Source organism: Manihot esculenta, chromosome 5, assembly GCF_001659605.2.
Source record: "Manihot esculenta cultivar AM560-2 chromosome 5, M.esculenta_v8, whole genome shotgun sequence".
Lineage (NCBI taxonomy): Eukaryota > Viridiplantae > Streptophyta > Magnoliopsida > Malpighiales > Euphorbiaceae > Manihot > Manihot esculenta.
The window spans coordinates 1,183,186-1,205,017 of NC_035165.2; the positions used below are offsets into that span (position 1 = coordinate 1,183,186).

General features: G+C 32.3%; 4 protein-coding genes across 6 annotated transcripts; 2 read left to right on the forward strand and 2 right to left on the reverse strand.

Annotated features, from left to right (window-relative positions):
- Positions 1-1,014: 1,014 nt before the first annotated feature.
- LOC110614980 (mannan endo-1,4-beta-mannosidase 4) lies at positions 1,015-4,466 on the forward strand. The gene is made up of 5 exons (XM_021756675.2): positions 1,015-1,413; positions 1,492-1,686; positions 1,968-2,087; positions 3,582-3,778; positions 3,867-4,466. The coding sequence occupies exons 1-5, from the start codon at positions 1,045-1,047 to the stop codon at positions 4,258-4,260; spliced, it is 1,275 nt and encodes a 424-aa protein (XP_021612367.1). The 5' UTR covers positions 1,015-1,044; the 3' UTR covers positions 4,261-4,466.
- A 207-nt stretch (positions 4,467-4,673) lies between these two features.
- Positions 4,674-9,457, reverse strand: LOC110614981 (cathepsin B-like protease 2). Its single transcript, XM_021756676.2, has 11 exons — positions 9,130-9,457; positions 8,427-8,480; positions 8,256-8,336; positions 7,979-8,135; positions 7,865-7,869; positions 7,705-7,779; positions 6,077-6,202; positions 5,666-5,884; positions 5,221-5,334; positions 5,090-5,125; positions 4,674-5,001 (listed from the first exon to the last, which is right to left on the reverse strand). Exons 1-11 carry the CDS (start codon positions 9,196-9,198, stop codon positions 4,861-4,863), a joined length of 1,077 nt encoding a protein of 358 aa, XP_021612368.1. The 5' UTR covers positions 9,199-9,457; the 3' UTR covers positions 4,674-4,860.
- A 1,837-nt stretch (positions 9,458-11,294) lies between these two features.
- Positions 11,295-14,522, reverse strand: LOC110614982 (GEM-like protein 1). Of its 3 annotated transcripts, XM_043956665.1 has the most exons (6): positions 14,367-14,514; positions 14,209-14,285; positions 13,844-14,129; positions 13,649-13,750; positions 12,503-12,777; positions 11,295-11,803 (listed from the first exon to the last, which is right to left on the reverse strand). In XM_043956665.1, exons 3-6 carry the CDS (start codon positions 13,935-13,937, stop codon positions 11,594-11,596), a joined length of 681 nt encoding a protein of 226 aa, XP_043812600.1. In that variant the 5' UTR covers positions 13,938-14,129; positions 14,209-14,285; positions 14,367-14,514; the 3' UTR covers positions 11,295-11,593. The 3 variants fall into 3 exon arrangements, with proteins under 3 accessions (XP_043812600.1, XP_043812599.1, XP_043812598.1); XM_043956664.1 differs by lacking the exon at positions 14,209-14,285 and having other exon boundaries at positions 13,844-14,173; positions 14,367-14,522; XM_043956663.1 differs by having other exon boundaries at positions 13,844-14,285.
- A 2,454-nt stretch (positions 14,523-16,976) lies between these two features.
- On the forward strand, positions 16,977-20,257 carry LOC110616171. The gene is made up of 2 exons (XM_021758516.2): positions 16,977-17,217; positions 18,210-20,257. Exon 2 carries the CDS (start codon positions 18,294-18,296, stop codon positions 20,079-20,081), a length of 1,788 nt encoding a protein of 595 aa, XP_021614208.1. The 5' UTR covers positions 16,977-17,217; positions 18,210-18,293; the 3' UTR covers positions 20,082-20,257.
- Positions 20,258-21,832: the final 1,575 nt, after the last annotated feature.

Here is a 21,832-nt window from a genome sequence, read left to right on the forward strand (position 1 = left end):
GGAGGGGTTCAGGAAAGCCATTAAAGCGTTTTGCATGATAATTCACGTTAGGAAGGATCAGAAGGGGCCTTGCACTCATGGGAAGAGTGGCAACCCTTCATGTACTATTGTCTTCTGATGAAACCTTGACCGCAAAAAGATGTTAAGAGAGAGTTTAAGCTTAGGATTATGCAAGGTTTGGGAGGTCTTATTTGCCTACACCATCCTAAAAGACTAGTTTGCCATGTGCTTGAGATTTAGTTGATGTCATAAATCAATTGCTTTTTCATATTTTGTCTCTGGATCAATAATTGTCTTCTGGAGCTTACATTACTAGTAACTCTTCAGTTAGACATCATATACTTTCAGGTACTTTAATCTACATTTTATGGTATAGCAGTATTTACATTTTAATCTATCACTCATGGAAACAACAGTTGTAGACACAATTTGGTTGCAGGGAATTAGAGAATGGAAATTCAGTGGTCTCTCATCCCTCTTATTTTCTGTTGCTTGTGAGTTAAAGTGGATCTCTATTTTGTGGAATTTTGTCACCTTTCTTCCCATATTGTTCACGTGCAACTTTCATTGCTGATGCTGATGTGTAATGTGATTACTGGTTAAACTGATGAAAGTACACTTGCTACAATAGTAAGAACTTGTACTAGGTAAATTGATCACAAGTTTAGCAGATGAGCTTTGCTGAATTCAATATAATAATTGAATTGCAAGATTAAAGTTGGTTAGTTATTGATATGCAAATCAATTAAGCCAATGTTTATTGTGTTCAACCCTCTCTTCGAATTTGTCAGTTTTGGTGTTTAAGCTTAATCCGCTTAATCCATTTATAATTACAAGATGGTGATTAAGCTAGTAGTTTAATAATTTAGTGCTAGCTCAGTCTGTCCTTTTGTCTAACCGATTTGTTACAAACTCAGTCAGTTACTTTAGCTTTATCGATGGGTCCAGCTCCAGCTAACCCTTTTGCAATGGTCCGTTACTCACCCATAAAAAGTTGGGTTCTGGTTTAATTGTTGAACTATTTACCATCTTTTTAATCAACCCATGTTAAGGATGAGATGGTTGAGCTACTACAGTTCTGCTTTGGTAACCCTTCTTCTGGTTGTCTTCCAGGTACATGGAAATTGCATGGTTCTATCTCAAGCAGGCAGCAGTAATGACAGTAGTGTTTTCGCAAGAACAAATGGAACCCATTTCGTAATGAACAACAAGCCTCTCTATTTAAATGGCTTCAATGCATATTGGATGGTGTACATGGCATCTGATCCTTCTACAAGGGCTAAAGTCACATCTGCATTTCAGCAAGCCTCCAGGAATGGCATGAATATTGCTAGAACTTGGGCGTTTAGAGATGGCGGTTCTGATAAACCTCTCCAGATTTCTCCAGGTTCCTACAACGAGGACATGTTCAAGGTAGCTAGTGATTGTTTCTATGCTTTTAAGCTTTCTCATATGCATAAATAATGGGGTGGATAAATGCATGATCTTCAGGGATTGGATTTTGTAATCTCAGAAGCTGGAAAACATGGAATCTATTTGATCTTGAGCTTGGTGAACAACTATGAAGAATTTGGGGGTAGGCCTCGGTATGTGCAGTGGGCAAGAGAACGTGGCCAGCAATTGAGTAACGATGATGACTTCTACACAAATCCTACAGTCAAAACATTCTATAAAAGCCATGTCAAGGTACTGAAATCATTAATTAAGTAACTAATCATGGTTGCGTTTTTTTTTAAGAAGTGAAAATTAAAGCTGCTTTTTTCATGAGCAGGCTAGTGGGACAGAACTCAATTTCATTACATATAATGTAATAATTAATGTGTGCCTTTTTTTAAACTTTAAGCAAAACCTTCAGGAAATTATTGAGAATTTATCATCAGTATGACGGTTCTCTTGATTTTTCATCATCGCAACTTGCATGCCTATGTATGTGTATCATCTAATTGATTTTATATAAATTAGTGCAGGCGGTGCTCACAAGAGTTAATTCAATTACAGGGGTGACTTATCAAGAAGATCCGACAATTTTTGCTTGGGAATTGATGAATGAACCTCGTTGCAGTGACTTCTCTGGAACTCAAATTCAGGTATTTTACCCTCCTTCCTTGTACATGTGTTATAACCTATAAAAATCAGGGCCGTTAATGCGTATTACTCGGGATTCAGTCGTACAATCCTTTCTAATTCGATAGGACCGTAAAAAATCATACCGTAAAACGTATGATATGTGACATGATGAGACTGAAGTAAGAAGCCGACCTACAACATGTTAAATCGTCTTCTCAGTACATCACTAAGTTATAAATATGTATGCATTAAAATTGACTGACAGTACATGATGGATAGAGTATGAACTAACTGACTTTGTATTTATTAGTCGACTGTTCAATCGTCTGACACGCCTACAAACATCTCATTCAGTTTGATAAGACATCAAGAGTGTTAGAATCATTTACTATTATATATATTACTAATCTAATTCAAAAAAATGGATTCTCTCTTAGACTCTCCTCACACTTTCGCACATATTATCAGGAATTTCATTTTTCTCTAATATTCTATTTTTATTTTCTTTTTACTCCACTAAAAAGTCTCATCTTACTTGAGCGTCAAAAAGTATTCATAGGAGAATCCTCAATAGACTTTTAACTTTTCTTTTTTTCAAATTTTAGTTGCTCTATCTTTAAGATCAAATATACTGAAATTTTGAAAGCATTCACTCATTATCAAATCAATCAGTTCATTGATCCATCCAATAAATCAAATCACAGTTCAGTGTTTCCACCGATTCCCAATTCATCCATATGAATTAATATGGTTAATAATAAAAAACTATCACCATTCTTAATATGGTTAATAATCGAAAACTCTCACCATTTATATTTGGAGAATTAAATTATACGCTTAATAAATTGAATTAATTTTTAAAATTTTTTACTAAAAATCCAAAGCAATTAAATGTAGGTGTTTATTAAAGAAAACGTTTATATTCAACCTACTATAACTTAAAAATCAAAATTTCAGAGGTTAATCGCCCCTGTCCACCCTTATTTGTGCCTTCTCCGTTTATGATTAAAGAATTGTTCTCTTCTTACTGGATTACTTGAATTATTTATACTTCTTTTATACAATTGAAATGATTTGATATTAAAAAATACTCTCCTGTGTTATAATTTTTATTTTTTTTATTTTTTATATATATTAAGAAATATAATTTTTTTAATTATATTCATTTTAAATATATTTAATTTTATAAAATATTAAAAAATATTTTAGGGTGTTTTTTAAAAATAAAATAAAATTAAATAGAATTATAATAAAAAAAATAAATAATAATTTTGAGATAATAAAGAAATGAATAAAAATTATGGGATGGATATAATATATATATTCTTTTTTATGTATATTGTGAATTAATGATAATTTCTTTTGAATTAAATTCACCTCAATGATTGTAATAATTGAATATTCTAATGCCAGTTACAAAAATAAATTAAAACGTAATTTTCAATAGCTACATAGACCGAACAAGGATGAGGAAAAAAATCCTTATCCTCGGTAAAAGCAATAATTTCTTGCAGGACTGGATCAAAGAAATGGCGTCCTACGTTAAATCCATTGACAGCTCTCATCTCCTGGAAATTGGGCTTGAAGGTTTTTATGGGGACTCCATGAAGCAGTTGAATCCTGGTAATTTACTTGTTGGGACTGATTTCATCACCAACAATCAAGTCCCTGACATAGATTTTTCCACCATTCATCTCTACCCTGAGCAATGGTAATCTCTCTAACTTTAACACACTCACTCTACCAACAAAGATCATAATTTTCCGTGTCTCCCAACCTAGTTTATATGTACATGGCAGGTTGCTGAATTCAAGTGAAGAGGACCAGGCTGCTTTTGTGGACAGTTGGGTGAAAGCCCACATCCAAGACTCCGATTCCGTGCTGAAAAAACCACTTATTATTGGGGAATTTGGGAAGTCTTCCAGGATTCCTGGATACAGCTTACAGAAAAGAGACGGCTATTTTGTGAAGATATATAATGCCATATACAGCAGCGTTACGAGTGAAGGCCCATTTAGCGGTGGGGTGTTTTGGCAACTCATGGCCCAAGGAATGGATAGCTGGGCAGATGGCTACCAAGTAGTCTTGGAGGAGAGCCCCTCCACTGCCAGTGTCATTGCTGAACAGTCTCGCAAGCTATCATCATTTACACATGAAAAACGAAAAGAAAATGCGTCTGATATGCAAATGTAGGAATCACTAAATAAATTTGCTCCCTGTTGTCTATGTTCTGGAACATGCAAAGATGTGATCATCCAAAAAGGTACCAGCAATGGGATGCTTTCCTGATTGCTCCCGTATGTTGCTGGAGTTAACTATATAAGATAGTTTTGTTGTTTACAATGTGTTAGGTAGTTTACGATAATTTTTAATTGAGTTCGGGATAGATTCAAATTCGAGTTTAGCGTTTCTGTAGGTACCCTAATCATCAGAAACCCTACTCATTTACATACCTATCTGCTACTGACAAAACACAAAATTAAAGTCATTTCTATAGGAACTTCCTATCATGAACAGGATTCTCACATTAGTCCTCTTGTTGATTAGAAAAATTGCAACCTGTGTAGCATTCCTGTCTAATAACGCAAAAGGAAAGGAAATGAATGTGAAATTAAAATGCAGCAAGTAGCTACATCCTATCATACGTGAATGATGAATGTTCTGTTGACACAAACAATAATACAACATTAATTTGTAAATCTGGTTTCCATTCATGCCTGATACATATCCATATTTTATCTCTGCAACTCATGTTTTACGCATAAATTACAGGACTCCTATAATAAACTGTTATCAAGCAGAAGCATCCCCAAGAGCATCAATGCCAGCAACCTCTCTAACAAGATCAAGATTTCTGGCTGAAGGCAAACCAGCAATCACGTCGTCTTCAATGCCACACTCATTTGTTCCTCTCCGTATCTTGAAGTAACCATCCTGCCATTTGGAATCAAGATTAATAAGCATCTATGAGGGAAAATTTCCTAGGGTAATTTAGCAGGAGAAACTTATGATAGAAACATACGTCACCCCAGCCTCTATTCCACTGGTTTGCAAGAAGCTGCAATAATGAAAAGCGCACAATTTTATTGACCTCTTGATAAGTTAATCGCAATAAAATATGAAAAATAGAAAATTGGAGCTGGATATACATACCCAATAATCCTCTCCCTCATCGGAAGTCCCCCACCCAATAAGCTTAACTGCATGGCCTCCCAGTATATCACCAGTAATATGCTTATAAACTCCAGATCTATAATGAGCAAAATCCTGTAAAATGGTAAAGAAACTATTACAACCAAATACTTGCAGCCACAGCTGTCTTTGTGCAATGCACAACTTATCAATATTTGATTATAGTCAGCTTGCGTTCAGCATAAAACAAAAAGTAAAGCATACATTAAAAAGGACAAGCTTGTATTTCAAAAGTTAAGTTTGCGTAAGCTCTCATTGAGGTTGTTTCTACACGTGTGGCACTGATTCATGATTTCTTGAGCTCAAAAAATTAGAATGGGAATAGCAAAAGAAGCTAACTTATACTCGGTTAGAAAGATGTGCGGAAAATGCAAGCAAACAAGAATTCATCACGTGCATAATTTACCTCATAAACAGTGAAAGCAACCTCTACTGGTCCATTTGTATGAACCTCAGCCATAATATCTTGGGGATCAGAACTAATTCTATATGCGCTGACACCATAATGCTTTGATCGTCTCCAGAGCTGGTTCTTATCAACACACTTTCTTGCACACTTTGGCGTAGGGAATTCAGGTGTACAGCCAGGGTGGGAACAGCCAATATCATCAAAGTACGGGTCACACTGTGAGATGGAAAATTTGTTCGTTATTAGAAAAGCACATCAACCAAGACAGGAAGCTGTTCAACTTAAAGCAATGATCCTCAACAAATCCTTATATCAGAAAAGAGACATGAAACCATGAGACCCTTGACTTGCTGCCACTAAGCAATTTTATGTACAGTCCAGATAATAGGCAAACACAGAAATCTGTACCTCTTCAGTAACAACACCATGGTGGACAAAGTATCTCCATGCATAGATCGGATACCCTCCATTACAACCAGCTCCACACAAAAAGCCACAGCATGCCAAGAGATCATTGACAGACAAAGATATGTTCTGCAAGTAAAAGCGATCAGATAGTAATTCAACATAACTAGGATTTGATCTCTGTTAGTACTGGACATTATAATTAGCCAACTTGCTCAGGCTATTTGATCAAACATAAATTAGCCACATTTTTATTATCTTTATCATTGCTTATTTACACATTTTTCAGCTTAATTTATGATTTTTATCTTGTTTTTACAGAAAATGAAGAAATTGAAAAATTGAAAAAAAAGTGAAGAAAAGACTGAAAAAGTGATTGGGCCAGAGTGATTTGGCCAAATCACTAGCAGAGACTGGCCAAATCACTCGCAGAGACAAAAAAACTGGACTGACTCACAGAAAGCGATTTGGGCAAGTGATTTGCCCAAATCACCCACCCCAATCACATTGACACAACAGAGCGGGAAAAAGGAAAAAAAATCAGATTTAAAAAGAAAAGAAGCCCAAAAACACTTCAAACACTGCCAGCTCAAATCCAAAAGCCACAAGGATGTCCTTCTACCAAGAGAATTCCATCTACAACAAAATACAAGAAGAGAAAGAGGAATCAAAGACCTCAAAACCAAGTCAAAATAGGGATTCCAAACCCTAATTGAACTTGGACTCTCCAGCTATAAAAAGGCAGCCTCCAAACCAGCAAAGGCATTTTCTCCCACCTTCGGAAATCTGTAGAATTCAGCAGGAGAATTGCAGCAGTCTCTTCTTCTCTTCCTTTCTTCTTCCTTTTGTGTATTTTGCCCACCATGAGTGGCTAATTTTCTTCTTTTCTAGTTGAAGTTGAGGAAATTTAGATTTGTGATGAATTGGGAGATTTAAAACTCCATTGTTAAACTCTTATTTGCTTTCAATATTTATGCAACTTGATCTTTTCTATAATTATTACTTTGCTTTTAGAATCAATAAGGGTCCATTGCTTGCTTGAGTAATAAATTGTTTGAATGATTTAGATCCGTAATTGCTTAGATGATTTGAACACAAATATAATCAGTTGCATAATCTAGACTTGACCACGCGGTTGGCAAGGATAGAATTGGGTTTCTTTAAGTCTTAATGCAGTCAACAGTTGTTCGATGCTAAATGCCCTAAGGACGTTTCTTGGCAACTTATTGATTAGTGTTTGATTAGTGAACGTTTCCTAATCAAACTAGAACTAAGGAGGAATTTGGTTGTGAGAAGCGTTTCCACAACCAAAACTAATTTATTGAAATAAAATAGGAGTCTTAAATAGTCAATGATCAATTCTGAACAAGCTGAATTAAACTCATATTTCAACTAGAATCTCTTTCCCATTGATATTCTCATTTATTTAAATTTCTCTTGCTTTCTAGATTTAATTCATCAAAACAAAACCCCCTCTTTTATTTATTTGTCATTTATTTGCCTTAGTCATTATTAGAAAAATCTTTGGTGTCAATTCCATGTGGTTCGACCCTATTGCCACTATCTGCAAGTTAATTGTTTAATAGGTTTATTTTTGACGGTTTCGACAATCGCTATCACTATTCAAGTACCATGCCAAAATGGATGCAAAAGCGATCAGATAGTGATTCAACTGCGCCAAATGCCCAACAAGATCCGCAATGACCCTGGAATACAAAATACAGGTGTGCTGAGAACATGTAGAGCTCACTTAAATGAATTGATTAAGAGAAAAGTAAAATAAGATTTTACCTGATCTTTTATTAGGAAAGTAATCCACCATTAGCCAAATATTGAGGAAAACATCAGCACCTTCAAAAAAGGGAAAAAAGATACAGCAAAATATAGAACTAATAAGCAACTGACCAAGAATTCTTCCAATTGTGCTACATTGTGGCCAAGCTTTTCTTGCGTCAAATTCTTTTGGCAACTTCAAGGATCTTGGATGACTTATAACAGGAAAACCCCTCAACTCCTTTTTAGGAGTTGGCTTGGCTCCCAGGAGATACTTGAACTCACCAACCTGTGCATCAAGGTATCAAAATATTTCAAATCAGATACTAGAGTCTGCCTACATGAGAACTCGGAACAAATCTATAGAAGGACTAAATATATTATCAATATGCAATGAGTTAAGCCTCACAGTGTAATTGGAAAATTGAGGATTCATGGCAGCTTCCCATCCAGCATTGGGGTTTTCATTGATTTTTTTAATTATTGACTCCTGCACAATGAAACAAAAGGAAAAATAAATAATCTGTATTTCAACATGAAGTTCCTGTTCTCTGAATAATCGGCCAAAAAAAGGAAATACCTGAAGGATCCTGGAATTAAGCTTCAGCTTGGAATCTGGTGCTGCAGCAATAAACTGTTGAAAAGATAACGTTTATTCAGTTAAAAGAGTTTAGATAGCAATTTTCAAAATCAAAACATAAAGACAGAATATTCAGAATGAAGAACCTCCACTTATCATCTTATGAAAAATAATAAGCAGAGGAAAACAACATCAACCTCTTCAGATTGGCTTAAACTCACAAAGTACAAGCTCCAAGACAGTTAGAATAGAAGAATATGTTCTTCTTTTTTTTTCAGAGCAGTTGAGTTCGATATGTTCTTTAAGTCTATTACATGAAATTTTATCACATAAAAGTAGATAAATATAAGAATCCACAGTTACGAATTAAAATTCCACAAACAAAAGCTCACAATTATTTAATTTCAGCTTAGGTTACACATATCACTAAGACATCCACCAGAAAGAATCAAACCGTCCAGCAAAAGGTCAAAGCTTTACATTCAAAACTGAACAAAAATGATAACTTTAGCTCTTAAAACTCTTGATCACGTATCATGGTTCACATCAAGCATGGTCATATCCGGATATCCATCAAATTTTCAACAAATCCAAAAAACTGACTCGATCCCCCAAAGTTGCAGAGATACAAAGGTGGAAAAAATAGAAGATACTTGGGAGAATGAACAGAAAAAGAGGAATAAGTAGCCCCTAAGAAAGTTACCTGGAGGTAAAAAGAAGAGATTGTCGAAAGAAATAGCGAAATAGTGAAGAAGCAAAGAGAAGTTCCCATGTGCCCAGTTCAAATGCTGGCTCGCTCCCTGGCGGAGATTGAGGAAGGAATTCAGAATCCCAAACGAAGAGTTGTGTACTGAGGCCCTTGGAGTTTGGAGAAGGATAAATAGAGTTGAAAAACGACAAATTTAAGCAAAGAAGGATGGAATCTTTCCTGACTTTTGCATTCTGCGATAGCAACCAGTTGATGGTGGAAGCCGGCGCAAGGGCCCTATCGGTTTCGCCCACCTGGAGATATTTATGTTTTTGCGATGTCTGGTCAATCAATTCTCCCAATACAAAATTGGAACCACGAGCCTTACATAGGCTAATTGGGACGGTTGCATTGAAGAAAGTGAAGGCAGGGTCACAGAGAATAAAATGTGATAGACACATTTATTATTATTATTATTATATTACACTTTAAATTTTAAATTTTAACGCGGAAAATTTTTCTGTTTTTAAAATTAAATATTTAATCTTTTATATTTTTATTCTATGAAGAGAAGCCAAATTACAGTTGGCTCGGCGATCGTTGGCGATGGGAGCAGCGTCTTCGCAAATTGCAAGCCTTCTTTTACTTCAGCATCCTTAAACGTGATCCAATAAAAATAAAGAAAAAGAAGAGGAGGGAAAGCCAACATTACTAAACTAAATATCGTTGTAGGATTACTTAACAGAGAGTGAAATTACAAATCCATAGCCCTTGAATCTGCCGATGACCTTATTGGAGATAATGACAGCCTCCAAGATCTCACTATATTTCTCTAAGTGCTCTCTTATGGCTTGCTTAGGTGTCTCCCATGCTAATCCTCCAACAAAAACTTTTCATATTTTCAAAAGGCCCATTGCTCATCGTTATCTCTTCTTCTTTATGTTAGCCACAAATTCTGGTGGTGGAGAGCAGAGAGAAAATTTCAATGGCTATAGGGTATACAAAGGGTAATATGGAAATTTTTTTTTTTAAATAAGTTTGACCGGTTATAAATTTTTAAACTAATAGAGAAATAGATAAGGAGACATTCACACGGATGAAATGCATAATTATAAATATATAATTTATAAATATAGCATTCACAAAATTCAGCATTGTAATAAAGTTTTAGCACAATTAAAACTGAAAATATAACAATTAAATAAATTCTTCATATTATAAAAAATATCATACCAAATAAATAAGGATGTGCAGTATTTAATTTAATCTAAAAAATTAATTAAATTGAATTAATTTAAAAATTAATTTATTTTTTTATTTTTTTAATTTGGTTGAATTTTTATTTTTTAAAGTTTTAATTATTTTATTTTAATTTAATTTTATTAAAAAATTTGATAAAATTGAATTAAATTGATTAGTGAATAATAATATATTATTTTTTATACTATAAAAAAATTATATTATACTCAATATTAAAATACTTTAATTTAATTTTAAAATAATAAAAATAAAGTGTAAAAAATAAAAAAAAATTCATTAAAAAGTCTTAAATAAATCATTCAAATCAATTTTCAATTTATTTTTTATAAATATTAAAATTTTAACTTTCCATTTATTCAGAATCAACTGAATGCTCAAAGGCTAATATCATTTCTTAATTTTGTTAAACAATTAAGTAATGGTATGCAATTACAAAAAAATCTTTGGCTTGTTATAATTATTATAAGAAAATATTTATAAATTTTATTCATTACAAACTTAAATTTTTTTATACTAAACTTCATTTTATTTTATTTTATTTTCACATTGGTATAAATGTAATTTTATGTTTCTTAATTTTTAAATTTTATTTATTAAACCTAATTCACCTAATAAATTTTAGTTCCATTTTTATTGGATTGGTTATTAAAAATTAATATATTAATATAAAAAATTATGAATATAAAACAAGCACAAGTAATATGAAATGTGCATTTAATAAAAGAGCTAGTGTGTATATACATATATTATGTTTGAAATATATTTTATAATGTAAAAAAAAAACTTGTATATATTTTTCAGTATAATAAGATTGTTATTTATATAAAATTTAATATTAACTTATAATTTTAAGTTTAATTTGTTTGCCTCTTATCTCCAACACCAGGACATAGACATCGAAATTATGAATTCAAACTCAATGGAAATCTAACAAGAAAGTCATTCATATATTCTCTCTCTTAGAACCACAGGATTTGTATTGTGAGGTGGGAGTGAAAGGGAGATTACTCATGAAATCACCATCACATAAGCAAACTCCCAACTCACTGATGGATTAAAACATAAAACTTAACATGGACTACCACGCATCCATGTAATTATATTAATTTATGAATATCACCCTACATCCTTGAGAAGCCTTGTATCAGACTACGTCCTTAAACATTCTCCCACCAGACCATCAGCAATATAGAGGAAGGGGAGAGCAAGAGTTCATGCTCTATCCCATACTGACTGGGATTTCCCCAGAAGAGTCACGAGGGTGCCTTGAAGCCTCAGTTAATTGCTTGAGTGCTTTGTCATATGATATAAACCCCATAAACCAAAAGTCATGACCATCTGTTGTCACAATTTGGATGTATTTTTCAGACGGGTTCATTCTGCTTGAAGAAGGACTTACTGTTCTCAACTTATCCAGCTGCACCACCACCTTCAAACATTGACACGGTTTCACATCAGATGTTAATGTTCAACTACTTGCTCAAAATTAGAAGTTAAGGATATAATAGCAATTTAATATAGTGGCCCAATTCAAAATGCTCCTACTACTATCACTTTAGTAGCTTAGACATAAATTGGTATAAATAAACTAATTAGCCAATGAGCTTGACTAAAACATATAGTTTCATATTCTGAATTGATAAGCCTTTAGCTCCTTGATACTAAAGTAGCTCAAAGCATCTGTATTCTGTATAGCTAGGCCAAACAAGAGGAGGATTAGGAGAGGCCGACTATGAAAGAGAATTCTCTTAAGCCAAGGCAAATTGTTGGAATATGTTCTCCTGTATTCAAAACATCAAAAAGAGATGGAAAAGGAAAAAAAGGGAATCCAATGATGCAGCATAAACCTTCTTATCACAAAGAGATCATTTATTAGAAATCTGGAAAGAAATCTACCCATAATAGGAATTAGCAAATTTGAAAAGCAGTAAGAATAATTTAATATAACCTCAAAATATTCTTCTTCCAGGCCAAATCTACTGATTTTAATTTTAACATACAAATATTTGTATTATTGAAGAACCATAGATACAAATAATCTAAATATTGAAAAGCAGATTCTGCCAGTCTATAATTGCAATATTGATTACTGACTTCACCAATAAGAAAAAGGTAAAAGGTAAAATACCTTGTAATACATCCATTGCTGTTGTCCAGTGGGAGAATAGTAGCAGTATGGATAATCACTACAAAAAGCAAGTCTTCTAGTGGATATGTAAAGTGTCCCAATCACAGGACCAGAGGATGTTGACAGATAGCAGACATAGGCCTTCGCGAGCTTCTCTCCAGGCAAGGTTCCAAATGTCTGCTGGAAAACTTTGTCATGCCCTCCTTCAGTAAGCACCTTTGTCCCTTGAGCAATCCTTGCCATTGCTGCATCTGTGAAACTGGAACTAACTTTGACTGTTGTTTGCAAAGAGTACGATTGCATGTCAGAATCTGAATAGCATACGCATCTGGTGTTATGTAAAAAGCTTTATGCCGATAAGGAGATAAAAAGAGAAGCTCTCCAAGTCCGTAATTCATGTAGCCAATATATTCTACGGAGCAATTACTTATCTTCCTCAGCTCCTCCCAATAAATAGAGATAGTCAACTTTCATGCAAAAATTCTCTTAAGTCCACAAAACTCAACAATTTAGAATATCCTCATTCATATCTGAGAAATGTTTCTCAATGTAAAGGAGTTATTCTGTTCTTACTTTTTCTTTCGCATTTCTTTTTGGGCAAAAGACAAAATGAAATTATTCTATCAAGGAAAAGAAGAAAAATAGACTGCTCCAATTTCCTCCAAACATTCAACCATTCCCACAAATCCCATGTTTACTTCATTAAAATAAAATTGAAGAACTAAGTCCTGACAAATTCTTGAATAAGTTACCAACAAGTATCTTGTCATTGCAATCAAAACAAACTATCCTACAGCTGAAATTTCAATAGCGGTCATAGTTACAGCTTAAGAACTAGCTGAGCTAATCAAGTTGTTTGCCCAGTTAGTGAATCTGTGATTGCATGTGATTCCGAGCTTCTGAAGAAAAATAACCAAAGAAAAATTTTCTTCCATACTTTTGTTAACAACGGAGTAGCAATAACGACTCAAGTTTCTGCTGTCTCTGAGTCCATTACAGAGAGTGTAAAAGACCATCTTTCAAGAATGGGAAATTTAATCTAAAGAGCAAAAAAGAAAACCCTCATAAAAAGAAAGATGGTTTACCTCATGATGATGCTTAATTTTTTTATGCAACCGGGAAAATTTAAAAGAAGATAGTACTTACGATGGTGCCAGATGTTATCAGCGTAGACCTCTGCTCTCCTAGTGACATCTTCAACCCTTTTCCCATAGCGATTCAACACATCACATATCCCACTCATCGGCCCTGCAAAACCAATTAATTAATTAGAAAGAATAATAAATCTTTTCTAACGAAAATTAACACAGAAAAAAATTGACCATTACGATCATTACTTACGTCTCCCATATGGCCCATATCCATTAGCAGCAGGAACAGGTGCATTCTGTAGGTAAGGATTGCCATTATTGTAATTATTGTGGGTATCCATCATCTTGTTGCTGCGATGGTTGTTTGCGTTTACAGAATTAGCTTGAAGCAGCAGATATTGTAGCTCCGCTTTTAAGCTTTTCCACCTCCGTCCCACCGCCACTACTACTAGCTCCACTTCCTTATATTCTGCCTTTTGTGGATCCGAGTGAGATTGATGGGAGCATTTAAGAATTCGTCTAGGTCAGAGTTGGGTCTGGGAATATGTCCCGATTAGGATTACAGTGGTAATGACAAGTGCTAACAATGTCGACCAGAAAAAAGAATTAGCTTACAGAAACTAAAGTCAGAAAAAGGCAATGTGAAAACGCCGACTCTGTTGGCTAATGCTTCTTTTTGCGCTTTGAACTTTCTGTGATTCCATGGATTTAAAAATCTGCGTTCATGATAACGAATTTATTCATGATTTTCTCATTTTTAATGAACGGATTACCTGAATTACAAGGAATATGGAATTCTTCGAGACCGTGCTCGTCCGCCTGCTACTGGTTTTGTTGTGCGCCTCACGCTCAGAATCCCTCTTTTATTTTTGTCCTTTTTCACTAGCAAAGTGGAGACATTGTAGATATCCTTCAAAATAATTTTCCTTCGGAAGGAAATTTTTATTCTTATTTCATAAAAAAATAAAAGACTTTAATTAAGAAAAAAATTAAAACTATGTATATATTGTATAATTATCGAAGTAAAATTACAATGTGTTCGGATCTAAATTTGTCTAGACCTGCTAAAAATAGAAATTGAGATGTCGACACTCAGTATCAGTAAATTAAAAACTAATGTATGAGTAAGGAATTATCGAGAATTTAGAATATTGATATTAGTGAATATCATATGTTTTTTATTTATGTTATTGTTCTTATATAAATATATATAATATTTTTTAATAAATTGATGTTAATATATATAGTTTATAAATAAAATTTTTATACGTGAATTGATTATAAATTTCATGATTTCATACATAAAAAATCTGTTGAATTATAAATATTAAATAATAACTTTCTTAATAAATTTATTATGACGTTTGAGAGATCGAGTCTATCGATTTAAAGTCAATCTTTTCTCTTAATTTTGAATACGATGGATGGTTTAATTTTTTTTTATAGGTGAAAACATGTATTAGCTTATTAAATTTTATTATGTGTCTCTATTTTATGGTAATAATTTGATATATTTTAAATAATTTTTTATGTTAAATCAAAAATAATTTTTAAATTATTATTTTATAAAATGTTAATAGTTATTATTTATTAACATCACTGGTTTTTTTTTATAACCAGTATTTTAAATAATTAATTAATTTTAATTATGAAAAATTTGTTATATTTTAATTCTACAATATATTATAGTTTTCATTTGGAAAATAATACTAATGATATCTTCACTTTTCACCACAATATTGTAGTGTGGGTCTATCTATAACTAGTTATTAAAAGTGAAATGATTATTTAAATATTTCATGTAATGTAATTAAAATGAAAATATAATTCTTTGTCAAAATTTAAAAATTAATTTTAATAAAAATAAAATAAAAAGTTTTATTAATTGGGTGAGATGAAGGATTTATCAGTGGTAGTATGACCTAACATAGAAGCACAACACATTTATTTTGGCCATTTGCGAGGATGATTGGTGCTCCACCAAACCCTTAGAAGAAATAATTTCTAGTGTCATGTCTATTCAATAATCTATACTTGTCCCAACATTAGTATTCAACTTGTGCTTTTCATATGCCTTTACCTTTCCAAAATATTAATAGGAAATTCAATTAATTAATATTAATTTTAATTAATACTCTTCCTTTATTTAAAAATAATTTTATTTTTTTAAAATAGGATTGAGAGAGTACCATCACACTAAATTTATAAGTACAATTCTATTTTTATTGTTGGATGCAATTTTTATATAATTTTTATTTATAAAATGAAAATTCTAATTAATATCTTTTTCATAATTTACTATTTGATATATATTGAGAATTTTATTAATGTAAGGTATATTATTAAAAACAATATAAATTTCATTGTTTTAGTTATAGTATTTATTTTTTTAATTTGAGAGTCATTAAAGATTTATTTCTTTCGAGGACATAGTATCATTTTTTTTAAATGGTATATTTATTTTTTTATTTATTATTGTAAATAATTATTTATGTATTGTGATTTTATAGTGCTGTTTAATATAATATTAAATAAGTAGAATTTATCATTTATAACATTAATTTAATAATTGAGTTATATGAATGAAAGATATATTAATAAATATAATATAAAATTTTTTAAAAAATATTATTAATTTTTATTGTATACAGAAATTTAATAGTTGGTATATTGATTTTAAAAAATATATTAAAATGTTATAACGTTTTTAAAAATTTATTAATTAATCTCTCGATTAGTTTTAACCGTTACATATTATAAAAAATTAAAATATTTTTAATATAAAGAGATTAATTAATTAATTTTTAAAAATATAAAAAATAAATTGATAAAATTTTTAAAATTATAAAAATTAATCAATAAAATATTTAATAATAAGAAATTAATTAATAAATTTTTTAAAATATTAAAAATATTTTAATATATTATATATTAAAATTATATTATATTATAATATTATACATTAAAATAATATCATAAGTTTACGAGACTTTACAATCTTTAAAATTAATAGAAAAATTAATTAATAGAATATTTAAACTTAAAAAAAAAAAAATTAAATAGAGTATCCTCTTGTGGATTATTTATTTATATTATATTATTGTACGTTAAAATAATATCACAACTTTTTGAGGCTCTGCAACGTTTAAAATGTTTAACGTCAGTTAGTTGTAATCGTTAAATTAAAAGTTGGATTTACCGTGAAAAAGCGTAAAGTTTGGGAAGCGTTTTCTTTTAACGGATCGAAAGTTTGTTTTGGTAAAAGACAAACACGGCCTTAGATTGTCAGTGACTAGACTAATCACCAGTCACAAGGAGACAAGGGCGTGAAGCCTGCTGTTTAGTTCGTTAATTAAGCATTTTCAAAGTAATTAAAATGAAAATCATGGAAGGAAGAGCAAGAGTCACTTTGCTGTTTCAGATTATGGTATTGCCTCACAGGAAACACAGTGGAAAGGTTAAGAAGCTAAAATACAGAAACAAAATAATTAAGAAAAAAACAAAAAGAAAAAAAAAAAATAAAGTCAGGCAGGAATAAGGTGGGCGTGAGAAGTAAAGCTAAACTACAAATCAAATGGGGCTCGTACGCTGTTGGGGTTTCCATTCTCACCGATTTCACCCGAGGTATTGCTCATAAACTTCTCTAATCGCTTCTCTCTCAATCGTTTTCTCTCAAGTTCTTCATTGAATTTCACTAATTTTGCCTTTTGCTATCTCGTAATTTGGTTAATTGTTGGTTTTCTTTGTTCCAAGTTTCCAGTTTCTGTAAGTATTTGATGATTTTGATCTGCTGTTTCTGTTGTTGCTTGTTTTTCTGTTTGATCCTTTTGTTGTTATTAGTTGAAATCTTTTTCGTTTCAAGTTTGACACTAGCATTATAATTTTTTGTTGCTCCTTTTGGGTTCCCCCCACCCTCCACCCTTTTCTTTTTCAGAATGGGGAGTTTAGGTGTGTGGATGATCTGAGGAAATCACAATTGATGTAGGTCAAATCTGATGATTTGGTTGAAGTGAAAACCCATGTATTTGTAGTGTATTTATATGTGCCTGCAAAACACTAATTACTGTATGTGTTACTAATTTCCAAAATGCTTGTGATCATCTCCACTTACTTTCCATAGTTCTTGTATGTGCAGAAAATATTTAAATATGCTCATAACTGATCATGGAATTGCATGTGTAATGTATAATGCCTCCTCTACATCAAATGTAAATCAGTTTGCGTTTCTGTAGTCTGCTTGCTTGTCAATGTTTTATGCCAAATGTTTGCTACATTGATCACTTTCCACATTATCATTATGAAAAACTGGATCAACTTTACACATTAAATTCAACTCTTCTTCTTCTTTTTTTTTTTCAAATTCATTGGGACAATGTAGGTAGCTTGCGAAAATTGAAGGCTGTTAATTGCTTTCTTATGTTTTATTATGATCTCTCTCAACCCTTTAGTGGTTCACATCCATTTAAAGTAACATTCTCATGATTCACCAGCTCGAATATATCCCTTCCTTTTGGAATTTTAAGAAAATTTTCCAGCAAATTTCAAATGTTTTGACATATTAGAGGATTTCTTGTATAAAACTGAGTATGATAGCTAAAGGTCCATGTTCTCTTCAGGGTTCTTAATCGTGGCAGTAAAGTTTTCACATTGGGCATCTGACTTCTTCTCATAACTAGATTGTGCGGAGAGGACCTGTGTCAATGAGAATTCAAAAGGTTGGCCATCGGAGTTTCAAACACAGTAAAACTTTTCCCTTATCCAATGCTGGAGAGAAGGAAATAGATGATAACCCTGTCGCAGAGCCAGACTCGGGTGATGATTCTGAGGATTTTGAGCTTCCTGAGTTGTGCTGTGAACTTGGCTTGGTAGAAGGTCAGGTGTGCAGCATACCGTATGAACTCTTTGATCTGCCAGATTTGAAGGAAATATTATCATTAGACACTTGGAATTCTTGTTTAACAGAGGAAGAAAGGTACTGTCTGTCAGCTTACCTTCCAGATATGGACCAGCAGACTTTTTGTTTGACCATGAATGAGCTTTTTAATGGTGCTGATCTATATTTTGGGAATCCCTTGGATGTGTTTTTCAAAAGATTGAAAGGTGGATTCTATCCTCCAAAAGTGGCTCGTCTCAGGGAAGCTTTGCAGTTTATACAGAGGAGAAAATATTATCATTCATTAAGATCTTACCATGACAGGATGACACAAATGTTCGTAGAAATGAGAAGGACGTGGGATCAGTGTGAAATGAACTCTGGTGTTGAGGAAAAGATTTCTATGTGGAAAAATAAGAGAAAACAGAAAGCCATAAATTTGCTTGATCTTAACAAATTTCCCAAGGATGATCAACTCTTAATTGAGGAGGTTAGCTTGCATACAGAGGGAATGAAGCCAGTGGAGCGAAAGACGGCGAAAGATGTTTTGCCCACTCTATCTGCCAATGGAGTGAAATTTGCTCCAAAACATATAGCAAAGGGAGTTTTGAAGATGAAGGCATCTGTGAATGGCTTATTCCCAAATCATAATCCGAAAATAATTGGCTGTGACATTTTGGAGCAGTGTCGATCTGTACCCAAGGGATTGTTGAAAATGGTACCTAAAGTTCCTTCTACCCGGCTGGAACAATCCGAAATGTTGCCGAGGGGAGCACAACCAACATTTCTGGTCAGGACCCAAGGTTTGCCTTTATTGCCAGCATATACACACTTTCCAGATTCAGGTGGCCTTTATGGATCACCATTTTTAAGGCAGAAGGTCGATGGTAGCAGAGTTCATTCTCTAAATCAATCTCATTATCTACTGAATCAGCAAGAAAGTACTATGAGAACCAGTATTCATTCAGAAAGCTCTACCAGCAAAATCGAGAGGCAAATAATTCCTTCTCTAGATAATATTATGGTTTTAGGAAAACAAACTTTGTTGGCAGGTGATATGGGAAGGGACACTAATGAGGAATTTCCACCAATGAATCCAATTAGTGTGAGACGTACCTTTGGTATTGATAGTTTGCGGCCACATTTACACAAAGGAACTAAAGATTTTTCCCTAAGATCCTTGGAACCTTACCCATTTGATGTTCAATATCACAGCAGGCAACAGCGTATGGCACTCATGAAAGATGAGCATATTACTGTATATCCAAGAATTCCAGAAGCAGTTCCCAGAACTTCAGCAATTGGTAATAGTAAGCAGGAAGTGCTAATGGCATCTTCTGCTGATCCAATGAGAGGTGAGAGTGACACCAGTGGCAAAAAAGCAGAGAAACTATTAAGCAGTTCCAGTGTTTCTGAGGGTTTTAAAGATGAACATATGCTGCCTTTGACATACAAGCGTAGAAAGGCTCTAGCTAAGACTAACTCAATAGACACCGGCAAGACTATAACAGCAGGAGCTGATTTTAGCTGTAATGAACGTCTGGAGGAGGGTGGAAAAGCAGTGAAGATAAAATTCACAGGGTGGAAAGATATGCCCCTGAATGAGGAACCTTGAGCAACAAATCAAGGACTAAATTAGGTATTCTTACTGATACTAATATCAAATTTCTAGTAGTAGTTTTTGTAAGTCACTTTGTACTATATGCTTGTCAAATGTGTAAATAAAAGTATAGCAGTAAATGAATATTCCTTCGGTCAATATATCCATGCGGGTGCACTTGTGTTCTCTGACATCTTTTCTGGTTGGTCACAGTCGCTTGCTGGCTTATAATGCCAATAACAATGAACACATAGGTTCTCTGACGGGGTTGAGAAGGTAATACATCTCTGAAATGTTCTTCTGTGCGTGTACTTTCTTGGGTAGATGTTTTCACCTAAATCATATGTTAATTGCCCCTGGCTCCCTTGAATTACACTGAATGCTGTTGGTAATATAAACTAGTTAACCAATAGACATATGTATTGATTCCTTGTAAGGAGACCCATAAGGCCCTTAAAGTTCGTTGGAATACTTTGGTTAACCCCCAAAATATTTCAAAAGAATGCCTAAAGGAAGTATGAAATATATGCTGTAAAGAGAAAATAAGAGACGCCTTGACGAGGCTTGTTAAAACAATAAACATAATTTTTATTTATTTGATTATTGTTCCTTGTTTGGTTTTAGCAATATCTTGCGTTCTTTTTTTGTGGCCTGAGGCATGTGAACAAAGCAGTGTGACTATACTTGAGAGAATATTCAGTTTAGACGATGATAAACAGAGTCCAATGTGTGAGATGCATTATCGCCGGATAGAACAAAGATTAGATGCACACGTGCTGGTATGCTGGCAAATGACAATGATTATCTGGTAATGCAGTAAGTTAGTAAACTTAACTATTTGTAACTTTATTATAATTGGCTTTTATTTCACTGATTAAAACTTATTTAGTTTATAAATTTACGTAACAAATTAAAATAGACTAAATGCATATTTGAGTTTTTATCACTTTTATTTTTTAAATATTTTAGACATAATAAATATTTAAAATTTAAAAAAAAAATTAAATTTATACTTTTAAAATTATATGTAAAATAATTTTTAAAATGTTTAGATATTAAAAGTAATATTTAAAAAAAAATCTTTAAAATACAATATAAATATATATTTAATCAATTAAAATATATTATTTTACAATATCTTCCTTATAATTTTTGGGTTGATTTATTGATTAGCTAATTAAATTCTAAAATTAATATATAATATATTGTCTTATAAAAATTAAAAATATTGAATCACATCAAAATATATTAAATAAGTGATGTTGAGATGTGCAGATCGTGTTAAACACTAATTAGGTTAATTTTTATTCAATTATATAAATGTGTTATCGAATTAAATTGCGTTTATGTTGTGCAATTATATAATTAAATGGTTACTCATATTTGAATTTTTTTTCCTTATAAGGTTCATTGATCATATCGATTATTATGTATAAATAATTTTTCATAGAATTGGCTTCTCCTAATTATATCAGCATAATATGGATTCAAATTAAAAATATATTATTTTCTTCTTGTTTTGTTAACTAGATTAAATTTGGGTAGGTTTTATCCATAGACTTAAACCATTTGTTTTAGAAGTCGAAATCTGTAATCAAGAACAAAATAGTTTGATACCGTTTCGATTTATTGATTTTCTTTTACGATTTAAAAAATTGAATAGTTAAAAAAAATAATAACAAATAATATATTTCAAATTTACACCAAATTTATAATTATTATTATTATTATTATTAAGGGAAAAAAAGCCAAATCTATTACTGAAA